General features: G+C 38.8%; 1 protein-coding gene across 1 annotated transcript in view; it reads right to left on the reverse strand.

The window, feature by feature from the left end:
- The window catches only part of SRFBP1 (serum response factor binding protein 1), a 62564-nt gene that overhangs the window by 44859 nt on the left and 5012 nt on the right, over window positions 1-12693 (reverse strand). Inside the window, exons 2-3 of the mRNA XM_054714967.1 lie at window positions 1206-1294; window positions 117-189 (exon numbers count right to left, since the gene is read on the reverse strand). Coding sequence (XP_054570942.1) covers window positions 117-189; window positions 1206-1285 — 153 coding nt within the window. The 5' untranslated portion in view covers window positions 1286-1294. The remainder of the gene's footprint in view (window positions 1-116; window positions 190-1205; window positions 1295-12693) is intronic.

Genomic DNA, 12693 nt, shown 5'->3' on the forward strand with positions numbered 1-12693 from the left:
AAAATAAGTCTTGGTAAACCTACAATAATATTCAAATAAGTAACCCAACATACACACACATGCAGACTGAGATGAGAGACAGAAACACGCATTCACACAGCTGCACAAGTCCTTACCTTCATGGCATGAATTTCTTCAAGCAATCGTTGTGCCCGCCTTTGGTTTTTTAACAGTGCATCTTCAGTACCCCTGCAAAAGATACATTACAATATGTAGACAGGAAAAGCATGTATTACAGACTCATACCATAATGAAAAGTCTCATTTCTTTTAGAAAAGTATCATAAATCTCTAAATAACAAGCAATGTCATCCTGCACTGCTTTCTCCCCTTCCAACATATATCCCAATTCTACTAATAAACCCAAGTTCTTGGCAAAAATAGGCATAGTCCTGGCATAATATTAAAAATTATTGCTGCTGTTTGCCTTCTAATTCCTTAATGGGAAGGTCAAATAATACTTTTTAATTAATCAGTTAGTAGCAATTATATTTAATATAAGGTCCATAAGCTACAACTAAAGGTTAGATATAATTTTATTAAATAAGAATTTGTTCTCTGGAATTAAAAGAATATACAAAGATGTCAAATATCTGATTATATCAGAGAGGAAAGCCATCTTCTGCAACATTTATGAAAGAAAGCACTAAAAATTAATCAGGAGCAAAACACATTTGAAGACTTTAAATAACATACTTTTTCTCTAATACCAGTGACACTGAAAATACAAACTACTATTTTTTCAAAAAATTAGATGGAACACAATGTTTTGATAAACACTTCCACAAGGTACTGAATATTTCAAATTAATTAGCAATTCAAGAAAAAAAGTGATATAAATTTTTACAACTGATTTACACAAGGTATTACTAGATTTGCTCAAACATACCACATCTTAAGATAACTTCTAATAACATAAAACACATACATAACTCCAAAGGACTTTCATTCTAAAAAGGCCAAAGAGATTTTTGAAAAAAATAGCAGCAGAATTCATCATGTATTTTAAGCAAATATGATCAAAACCATGTAACATGCTGACACAGCACATTTTATCTCAGATCCTCTCTAAATATTATTTTTTTAAAGTGCTGTGTGAGATATTTAATTATTCCTCTAGGTCCCACCCTCAAATTTTGTAAATATTAAATAAAAACAATTTTTGACATTTTATCAGTCAGAAGGCCATAACTTTAAATGACTAACTTTTTTGACTTCAGTCTGCTAACACTTCTGACAAGTTTTCGGATAACCAAAACTCGGATTCTCTTCACTTCTTTTCTCATCTTCACAACCTTTGAAGAATAAAGCCAAAATTTGAAAGGTTATTAATTCAAAAAGAAACATACTTTATTTTGAGTCTTAATATTATAGGCTAAGTCTACCACTTTATCCAAATTTTTGGTTAACTATATTGATAGTTGGATGAAATCAAACATTTTCCACTGAGAGTGAATAAAGGAATACATCAACATTTTAAAATGTGTCTGAGGACTCAAGAGAAAGAAGTTACCTTTAAAAAAGTCACAGCATTCCCAATGATTAGTATTTTAATATTATACTTACTATATCTTGTTGGGCTTGGAACATAATAAACTGTGAGTTTTCTGAGATCACAGATCATCATATCAATCTTTGTGTCCTTGTGGCTTAAAACAGAGCTTCAACAATCATGATGGAAATTTAATTTATTGAATGATTGTGTTAACAAAAGTAAGTGCATGAAAGTGATCATATTTACTTATTTATAGAATACCCTTGCATTTATTTTTAGCAATAAATTATTTGAGGCATAACTTTAAAAGAAATGCCAAAAACACAAGGGCACATTGTGTGTACTCACACACATACTAGTCCACAGATACATGCTTAAATCATCCCATTAAAGAACAATACTGAATTCTAAGAACAAAAAAACAAAACAAACAAACAAAAAATGTATTGGCCAAGAGATGGAAATATTCCAAAGATAAAGAACTACATGTTATAACAGTACTTATAGTACAATGGGATGCTATCGTTTTTAATTTATGCTTATCTGTTATTAGGAGCCATACATCTTATAATTTCTCCTGTATTGTCTTTCTTCCCCTCCTTCATGTTAGGAACTTTATAAAATTCATTTCAGATATCTTTCCCATAAAACCTTCAATGACTTCTTCAATTAGAGAAAACCACTCCATCCTTGGGGTTCCAAATATACTTTGTAGGTAGATTCTATTTCACTATACTGTCATTAATCACTGTGGTTGTTTTTTTTGTGTGTGTTTTTTTTTTCCTATAGTTTTTGAGCTCCTAGAGGACAAGGGACTTGCAATATTTACATAGTGATTTCTGTGTTTTTCAAGAGTACCTGGCATACACAATCCTACAAATTCTTCTTGCCAAAATAGCAATATCAAGGCTTTTGCATTTGGCTGTAATAGCTTCTCTTACCTTTCATGACTATCATTCACCCTCTGTATTACATTGAAGATACTGACAACCAACTTATAATTTCTCTCCACCCTAAGTTTTGACATCATTCTTATTGACAGAAATGCCCACTTAATAACTCATCCAATATATCCTCACTTCTTGACTTGCTCTTTTCTAACTACCTAATCTATTCCATCTCAGTGACCCACTCCCATGGTCACACTGTAGTCCTTATCATCACTTATAATCATTCTATTTCTAAAATGATCAGTTGAAATATTCCACAAGATTACAATTTCTATCTGCTTGCTTATTAAATTCCACCCACCACAATCATCTCTGACTTCACTGGATCAGCAATTCACTTACCCATGTACTTTCTCTCAAACAGTCCTTTGCTTTTGATTTTCCTCCTTTATCCAATTTAGATATATGATCAATATTTGCCAATACCTTAAATTCCCCTATGGTTAGCAATCCCTCTAGTTAATCTTGAATAAAAAGAACATTCTGAGTTCTTTATCACAGCATCCCAATAGCCAGGAATTATTTAATACATTCTATCTACTATAAATTCACCATAATTAACCTCAAACAGGCTCCTACACTTCCTAGCAATCCTACATATATTTTATTGGCCAATTCACTCTACAGTAATTATTTTTAACCTGTCTGCTTTCCTAAAATATTTAACACTAGAGGCCCGGTGCATGAAATTTGTGCACGGGGGGGGGGGGTGTCCCTCAGCCCAGCCTGCACCCTCTCCAATCTGGGATCCCTCTCACAATCCAGGACTGCTGGATCCCAACTGCTCACCTGCCTGCCTTCCTGATTGCCCCACTAACTGCTTCTGCCTGCCAGCCTGATCACCCCCTAACCACTCCCATGCCAGCCTGATTGATGTCTAACTGCTCCCCTGCCAGCCTGTTTGCCCCCAACTTCCCTCCTCTGCCGGCCTGGTCACCCCTAACTGCCCTCCCCTACAGGGTTGATCGCCTCCAACTGCCCTCTCTTGCAGGCCTGGTCTCTCTCAACAGCCCTCCCTTGCAGGCCTGGTCCCTCCCAACTACCCTCCCCTGCTGGCCATCTTGTGGTGGCCATCTTGTGTCCACATAGGGGCAGGATCTTTGCCCACATGGGGGCATCCATATTGTGTGTTGGAGTGATGGTCAATCTGCATATTACTCTTTTATTAGATAGGATAGAGGCCTGGTGCATGGGTGGGGGCCAGCTGGTTTGCCTGAAGGGTGTCCCGGATCAGGGTGGGGGTTCCCTTGGAGCGTGGAGAGGCCTGGGCGAGGGGCATGTGTTGGTTTTCAGGCCAGCCACGCCCCCTGGCGACCCAAGTGGAGGCCTTGGTATCTGGAATTTACTTACCTTCTACAATTGAAACTTTGTAGCCTTGAGCGGAGCCAAGCCTCCTGCTCGCTCCATGGCGGGCAGCCATTTCTTTAGAGGTTTATGTATCTTCTATAATTGAAACTTCGTATCCTTGAGTGGAGGCCTGGGCCAGCCAGGGTGTTCGGAAAGCTTTGCTTCTTCCATTGCCAGGGGCAACCCTAGCCTCCCACTCTTTCCAGCTCGTGGCTGCCACAATTTCTGTTTGGATTTGTTTACCTTCTATAATTGAAACTTTGTAGCCTTGAGTGGAGGCTTAGGCCGGCAAGGGCAGGCCGAAAGCTTAGCTTCCTCCATTGTCTGGAAAACCCAAGCCTCCCTCCTGCTCTCTGTGGCTGTAGCCATCCTGGTTGGGTTTATTTGCATACTCGCTCTGATTGGCTGGTGGGCGTGGCTTGTGGGTGTAGCGGTGTGATGGTTAATTTGCATATTACTCTTTTATTAGGTAGGATTCCTTTTCATTTCTCTTTATACAAATTTACTTGCATCATTCACCCTATTCTATTAATAAAGTTGTATTATCATATATAATAAAAGGCTAATATGCAAATAGACCAAATGGTGGAACAATCGGTCGCTATGACGTGGACTGACCACCAGGGGGCAGATGCTCAACACAGGAACTGCCCCCTGGTGGTCAGTGCGCTTCCACAGGGGGAGCGCCACTCAGCCAGAAGCCGGGCTCATGGCTGGTGAGCACAGCGGTGGTGGCGGGAGCCTCTCTCGCCTCAGCAGCAGCGCTAAGAATATCTGACTAAGCCATCAGTCGGACATCCCCAAGGGCTCCCAGACTGTGATAGGGTGCAGGCGGGCTGAGGGACCCCCACCCTCCAGGTGCACAAATTTTATGCACCGGGCCTCTAGTAAGAAATAATCCTATACATATCTCAGGTTAACCTTTTAACTGTTTTGAATCCCATCCTTTCTGCCATCCTAGAACCCCACTATACAGTATTCCTTTCTAGCACTGTCAATCTCTTAACTGGATTATTCCCATTGATTTTTATCATGCTTGAGTCGTTTTCATTAAAAACAAGACAAACAAAACATCCTCACTACAAAGTTCACAAGGAGCACCCTCTGTCTTCAAATGCCTCAGAGCCAAGCTTTGAGAGATGTTCAAAGTCATTATCACCATTTTCATGCCACATAATTCCAATTTGTGGTGTCCAAGACACCAATGATTTCTAAATGACTCTGAATCCAACAGGAAATTTTCAGACTTCATTTTACTTGAAATCTCAACAGCATCTAACACTGTTCACCACTTCCTCCTTCTTGAAACACTTTTCCAAGTGTTTACATGACCCATGACAGAATACTCTCCTGGTTTTCCTTCTGCCCCTCTAGCCTCTCCTTCTGGTCTTCTTTGAAGGCTCATCCACCATTTCATGTCATGAAATGTTCAAGTTCAAAGGTCAGTCCTAAGCCAGCTGTACTTTTCACCATCCACTTTTGGCCCTAAGTGATCTTATGTGTGAATATTTTTTCAATTTGCCACCTAAACAAAGATGACTCAAAAATTTCTACCTTCAACTGAGATATATCTTTCAGATCCAGACCCAAGTGTGCAACTGCCTACTCAACAATTCCTTTGGAGTAGCTTAAAATCACTTCCACCTCACACTGGAACCCATGTTCTTCACCACCAACTGGATCCCTTTTTTGGTGTTTCATGTTTCCAGGAAAGGAACAATCTTTTCGTTATAAACCTAGGGTTCACTATAGATAGCTCTCACTTCTAAATCTCTCACAATAAATCTATTACCAAGTCCTGTTAATTTTATCTCCTAATTATCTCTCAAATTGTACCACTTTTTTTTTTATCTTGACCTCACCTAGCTATCCCGGTTGAGTTTGGTAACTTGTTTCCCCACTCTTGCCCCTCTCCAGTTATCCAAAACTCAGTCAGAATACATTGTTAACACAGAGATGTCATGCCATACCTTTCTTTCACTCTCTTCAATGGTTTCCAATTGCTTAGGATGGCCACATGGGCTCTTTTTGAGTCCTTTGTCTTTACCATGCTCACATCTACCAGCAAGTCTATACATTTACTGTTTCCTCTGGTAGATTTGCTCTTTCTCCCCATGTCAGCTTGTTAACATCTGATCCTTCTGATTTTTGGCCTATTTGTCATTTCCCAGTAAAGTTATTTTTTGGGCTCCTTGAGTCAAAATTCCCAAATATAAGTTTTACATATAAAACTTCACATATAAGTTTTATATGTAACTTACATATATAAGTTTTATATGTACTTTTTTATTTTAAGTACATATAAAACTTATCATGAACAAATAATTTAAGTTTAATACCGTATTTTCCGGCATATAAGATGACTTTTTAACCCAGGAAAATCTTCTATATGCCCAGTCATCTTATACACCGGAAAATACGGTACTTTATTTTTAATCTGATGATATTTAATGTTTCGTTCTCCCAGTAAGTTATCAATTCAATGAAGGTCAAGTATCTTGTTTTACTTAACATTATATCTTAACACCTAACATAGTGGGTGACATACAGTTAAGTGTGTTCAATAAATATTTGTTAAATAAATGACCAGAAAGGTAGAAATAGTCGCTTGTTCATTCACCATTTCAAAAGAATAGTATAGTAACAGAATGAAGAGCAATCAGGTTTCTTTTTCACTAGATAGGTTAACCTCTTTGAAATCTGTTTCAAAGTTAGGTCTATTTAGAAAAAAAAATCATCCTATATAATAAAAGGCCAATATGCAAATTGACTGAAAGGCGGAATGACCAATCGCTATGACGCGCACTGACCACCAGGGGGCAGACCTCAATGCAGGAGCTGCCCCCTGGTGGTCAATGCACTCCCACAGGGGGAGTGCCTCGGTGGTGGCTGGAGCCTCTCCTGCCTCCACAGTAGTGCTAGTGCTAAGGATGCCTGACTGTTGGCTTAGGCCCATTCCCTGGGGGAAGCGGGCCTAAGCCATCAGTCAGACATCCCCCCAAGGGCTCCCGGACTGCTAGAGGGTGCAGGCTGGGCTGAGGGACGCCCCCACCCCCGAACCAAGTGCATGAATTTCATACACCAGGCCTCTAGTACTTACATAAATGAAAAGCCATTTAGACCAGGTTTAAGTGGAAGAAAAAAAAAGGTTTGCTACATTTCATAAGCAGCATAATAGGTTTATTAATACATTTTTTGAAAGTTAAGTCATTCATAAATAAATAACAAGTGATAAATTTTGCCTTAAAATATATTAGCAAATGTTTCTAATTGCTGTACCCTGTAGTGCATGAGATTATATACCATTTGCTAACCACTGTTAACCAAACTTAACTAATAAGCAGTGGGCAGAGTTGGTCCTCGGTTACATTCCAATCATGGGAAAGCTAGACTCCAATTTTAAAATTCCAATTTAAGAAGAACTATGTTTGTCATTACTGCATAAGGGAATCTAAAAGCAAAGGGAATGCTTCATGTACTTAGTTTCATGCCAATGTCAAAAAATACTTTTCTAGGTTAACTTTCTCAGCATTTATGTACAGCAGGAAGAATATTTAACAAATTTATTTTTAAAAAAAGCACATTCACTTCATGTAAAAATTGAATTATACTTTTATTTTTCTCACAACTGCTTACCTCAAGCATTTAGCTTTCTCAAAGTATTTAAATTTATTTTTGGAAAACTGATGAGCAGCTACCAATAGACTTTTAGTTAGAATTTCAAAGGGTGCCAAATCATTTGGCACCTAGAAATTATGATGCCGGTTGAAAGATAATGCTGAAGTTAAATTAACAAAAAGGACTAAAATAACCAATATCATTAGAAAGCTGGAGAATTCACTTTGATGAATTCTCCAACCAAAAGCAAATAGAACTTTCATTGTTAGAAATGCAATAAGAGTATGATACTGTCTGGAAGGGAAATGATAGAAATGTGAGCAAAGAGGCAAAAAATGGAAACGAAATGTGCTAACAGAAGAAACAACATGAAAGAAAAGTGGAAAGAGTTTGAAGACAGAAACTGAAGGACAAATTGGAAGGTCATGATCATCAAGACTGAGAAGCCTAAGCTAAAGTGCTTCCAAGCAGCAAAATAAATTTAATACAATCTCCAAGAGCAGAAGAAAAGAGTTAACACATCACACATGTTGAAAGTGAGGTGTCACCTAGAACCTAGACTTACAGATGCTCAGTTAACCTGGTAAAATCTGAACATAGTAATGTAACATGGATCTCCCCTTGGATAGCCAGTACAAAAATATGACCTAAAATAAATTAAGTGGAAAGCTAATATAACTACTTGCAAAAAGACCATGTAAGCATATTGGGAAGAAACAACATAAACACAGGAAAGGGAACCATGAAAGCAAAAGCTGGTAGTGTCCAACTCAAGGAAATTCCAAATTGTACTGGAATAACTCAATTATAGAGACAGATATATCATAGCCCAACACTGAATCATGCAATTAAAATCTTTTCTATGGTTCTATATTCCAAGCAGCCGATGTAGATCAATAGACAGGGGGGAAAAAATGTTTATAATGTGAGCATTACTGTCTACATTAGATATATATATTTTTAAATATATTTTATTGATTTTTACAGAGAGGAAGGGTGAGGGATAGAGATAGAAACATTGATCAGCTGCCTCCTGCACACCCCCTACTGGGGATATGCCCGCAACCAAGGTATATGCCCTTGACCGGAATCAAACCTGGGACCTTTCAGTCCGCAGGCCAATGCTCTATCCACTGAGCCAAACCAGTTTCAGCTAGATATATTTCTTAATAAACAGGCTTTCTCCTTAATATAGTCTCTAATAATAATATGCTTATGGTTAATGCAAATTTGCTTTGAGAGAATGAGCTATACTTTTGGGATGATAGCAGCAAGTTTCTGATCTACAAAGCTCAGAGCAAACTTTGGTCCACAACGTAAATACTATTTTGGGTTGATTTTTTTGCATTTGAATGTTTTATTAAAAGTTTAAAGTAGGTGTTTAACCTTTTGCACTCGGATGTCGAGTGTGACTCGACACGGTTAGCATTAGAATAAAGGAATCGAGAAAAAAGCAAGCAAGTGCAAAGTGTTAAAGTACAATATCTCCATTTTTTAAAATTACTTTATTTTCCAATCACATCTGGCATACAATATTATGTTTCAAATGTACAACATAGTGATTAGTGATTTATATGCCTTATAAAGTCATCACCCCAGAAAGTCTAAGTATTTATCTAACATCATACATAGATAGTTATTATAATATTATTGACTATACTAGAGGCCCAGTGCATGAAATTCGTGCACTGGGGGGGGGGGGGGGGAGTCCCTCAGCCCAGCCTGCCCCCTCTCACAGACTGGGAGCCCTCAGGGAATGTCCTACTGATGGCTTAGGCCCGCTCCCCATGGGGAGCAGGCCTTAAGCCGCAGTCTGGCCTCCCTCTGCAGGAGGTGACCAGGCTCATCAGGGGAAGGCGCCAGCCCCATCACCCTGCTGCTGCTGCCACTGCTGCAGCCGCCAAGGAGTTTTCATCAACACAGATTCCAGTCCCTTTACCACGAAAAAACGACAACTTTCTTTAGGCATTTTCAAGATGTGTCTTTCATAGGATATGACATTTCTTTCTTTTTTTTTTTTTTTTATCCTCACCTGAAGATATGTTTCCACTGATTTTTAGAGAGCTTGGAAGAGAGAGGTAAAGACAGAGAGAAACATCAATGTGAGAGGGACACTTCAATTGGTTGCCTCCTGCATGAGCCCTGACCTGGGCCCCGGCCAGGGAGGAGCCTGCAACCTAGGTACATGCCCTTGATCAGAATCGAACCTGAACCCTGCAGTCGGCAGGCTGAGGCTCTATCCACTGAGCCAAACAGGCTAGGGCAGGATATGACATTTCTTAGCCCCTCCAGCCGCAGACCTTAGTTTTTTCCTCCAGGAGTGAGGTGGAAAAACCCTAGATCACCTTCTTGGATTCTTTTTTTTTTTAAATATATTTTATTGATTCTTTACAGAGAGGAAGAGAGAGGGATAGAGAGTTAGAAACATCGATGAGAGAGAATCATCGATCAGCTGCCTCTTGCACAGCCCTTACTAGGGATGTGCCCGCAACCAAGGTACATGCCCTTGACCGGAATCGAACCTGGGACCTTTCAGTCCGCAGGCCGACGCTCTATCCACTGAGCCAAACCGGTTTTGGCACCTTCTTGGATTCCTATTACCCAAGTTACCAAGAACACTGTGAGTGGCAGTGTACAGGGAACTTAGCCAATGAGCGGTCAGAAAAGGTGTTTCCTCTGCAGCTCATGCACAGAGGACCCTCTGCGTGTGTCCGCTGGGCTGGGGGTGTGCCCGGAGCTGTGCGGCGGCCGCCAGGAGCATGCCCCCAGCCCAGCAGCTCTGCCTTGTGTCTGCAGCCCTCCCTCCCTCCCTGGTCAGGGTGCTATGGCCGCCGCCATCTTTGTGTCAGAGTGATGGTTAATTTGCACATTACCCTTTTATTAGATTAGATTCCCTATGCTGTACTTTATATTCCTGTGATTATTTTTATAACAGGCAATTTGGATAGAGGTTGGAGATGGTGGTATGAATTGACTCTTCATTGACTATCTGCTAGCCCAGTGGTTCTCAACCTTTCTAATGCCAAGACCCTTTAATATAGTTCCTCATGCTGTGGTGACCCCCAACCATAAAATTATTTTTGTTGCTACTTCATAACTGTAATTTTTCTACTGTTATGAATCGTAATGTAAATATCTGTGTTTTCCGATGGTCTTAGGCGACACTGCTAGCGGTTCTCAACCTGTGGCCAACTAGCCAGCTTCTTTTTGATAATACATTGACTTTGCCATTTATTTGAATTAACCTGTAACAAAAACCATGGTTAGTATAAAGCCATTACTCCAAGAGCTAGTATTGTTCTAGGGGAGCTTGCAGTGCTAAGAAAAATCTGAGTATACTGTGTTTCTTACAATACATTAAAACTTCTGAAAAAAAACAGCAACAACTTCTGCTTATTCATTACTCATTTATCAGACTGACAAAGACAAAAAACTAGGACAACATATTCTTTAGTGAGGCTGTGAGGAAGCAGGCACTCTCATACATTGCTGGTAGGAATGCAAATTGGTATACTCCTTCCAGAGGAAACTTTAACAATATCTAACAAAAGCCTAATTCTAGGAATCTAGGTAGAAGACACACCCCCAGCAATAGCAAAAGGTTATATATAAGTCTATTTATTGCAGCATTCTCTTTGTTTTTGTTAATCCTCACTCCAGGAAACTTTTCCCATTGCTTTTCAAAGAGAGAGTGGGGGGGGGGGGGAGGGAAGGAAGAAAGAGAGAAAGAGAGAAAGAGAGAAGAGAAAGAGAGAGAGAGAGAGAGAGAGAGAGAGAGAGAGAGAGAGAAACTGATGTGGAAGATAGATACAAATCAATTGGTTCCCTCCTGCATGCCCCAACTGGGCCTGGGGATTGAACCCCTGACCCTTCAGTGCTTGATTGAGCTGACACTCTAACCACTGAGAAACACCTGCCAGGGCTCACCACAGCATTCTTACAAAATGTTGCATAAGAGATAAAATATTATATAAGGTATACACAATGTAGTATTTTAAACCAATGTAATAGATTTGCATGTATCATGGGTAAACCTTGAAAATATTTGGCAAAAAAAGTAACTTTTAGAGTGATATGCATATGATATCATACACAAAGTTTAAAAATATATAACACAATACTATCCACTGGATATAAGCATGGGTGTATATATATATGCTACTAAAATTATAAAAACTATGGATGAGAAAATAACACACTAAGAGTAATAATTACTTCTGAGGTTGAAAATACAGTGGGTAGAATGAGGCAGTCTAATATGGCAAAATATTGACATTTTCTAAACATAGGAAGTAGATTACAAGGACATTAGTTAGACCATTTTCCATATATTTGAATTATTTCATGGTTAACAAAATTAATTATGGTTTTATATGAAGTACTTATTTGGCCATTATTATTGAATTATATTTCTTTTTATTTCTAATGAACAACAATGTAAAAATTCTAGAATGCTTGGTAATTATCTACTACTTAATCATTATTGAGAATATGCTGCCACCTAGCAAAACTTCCCAGAATAGTTTAACAACAAAGCAGAAAATGATTCCCTTCTTATGGATGGATTCTATTTACTATTTCAGTAAAAATTATTTAAAAGTACTACACACTCAATTATGAAATAGCAGTTTTGCAACATCAAAAGCACAAACATAGTTTTTGACAGTCTTATCTTTTACAATGCATGAAGGCAAACCATTTGTTCTCTGGCACATTAGCTTCTATGTTTATTATCTTATAGGAAATGGAAAGCAACTTTCTAATAGGCTTGTTGTTAATCTGCAATCAAGGAAAACATAATGTCAGTTTTATATAAAAGCCCCTGGCCCTTGTATGAAATTAAAGTACCCTGACTGTTTCATCTCCTAATTCTGATTGTATATATCACTGCTATTCATTACTCCGGTGTGGCAGTGTGGCTCATTGAGCGGCAGCCTATGAACCTGGAGGCACATGCCTGGGTTGCAGACTTGATCCCCAGTAGGGAGCGTGCAGGAGGCAATCAATGATTCTCATCATTGATGTTTCTATCTCTCCCCTCCTCTCTGAAATCAATAAAAATATTAAAAAACAAAAACAATAGCATGTTGTTTTCAATTGTGCATCCTTTATCTAGTTCTAGTAAAAAGGGAGGAAAAAAGTCTACATGTAGGACATTCTCCCAACCCCCACATGTAAATATTAGTCTCAAGTTGAGCTGTCCATACTTCCATGTGTTCAACACATATTTACTTGTTACTATCTATAGACAAGGTACTATGCTAGAGGTTAGGGAAGTTCTATA

Source organism: Eptesicus fuscus, chromosome 4, assembly GCF_027574615.1.
Source record: "Eptesicus fuscus isolate TK198812 chromosome 4, DD_ASM_mEF_20220401, whole genome shotgun sequence".
In the NCBI taxonomy this organism is placed as follows: domain Eukaryota; kingdom Metazoa; phylum Chordata; class Mammalia; order Chiroptera; family Vespertilionidae; genus Eptesicus; species Eptesicus fuscus.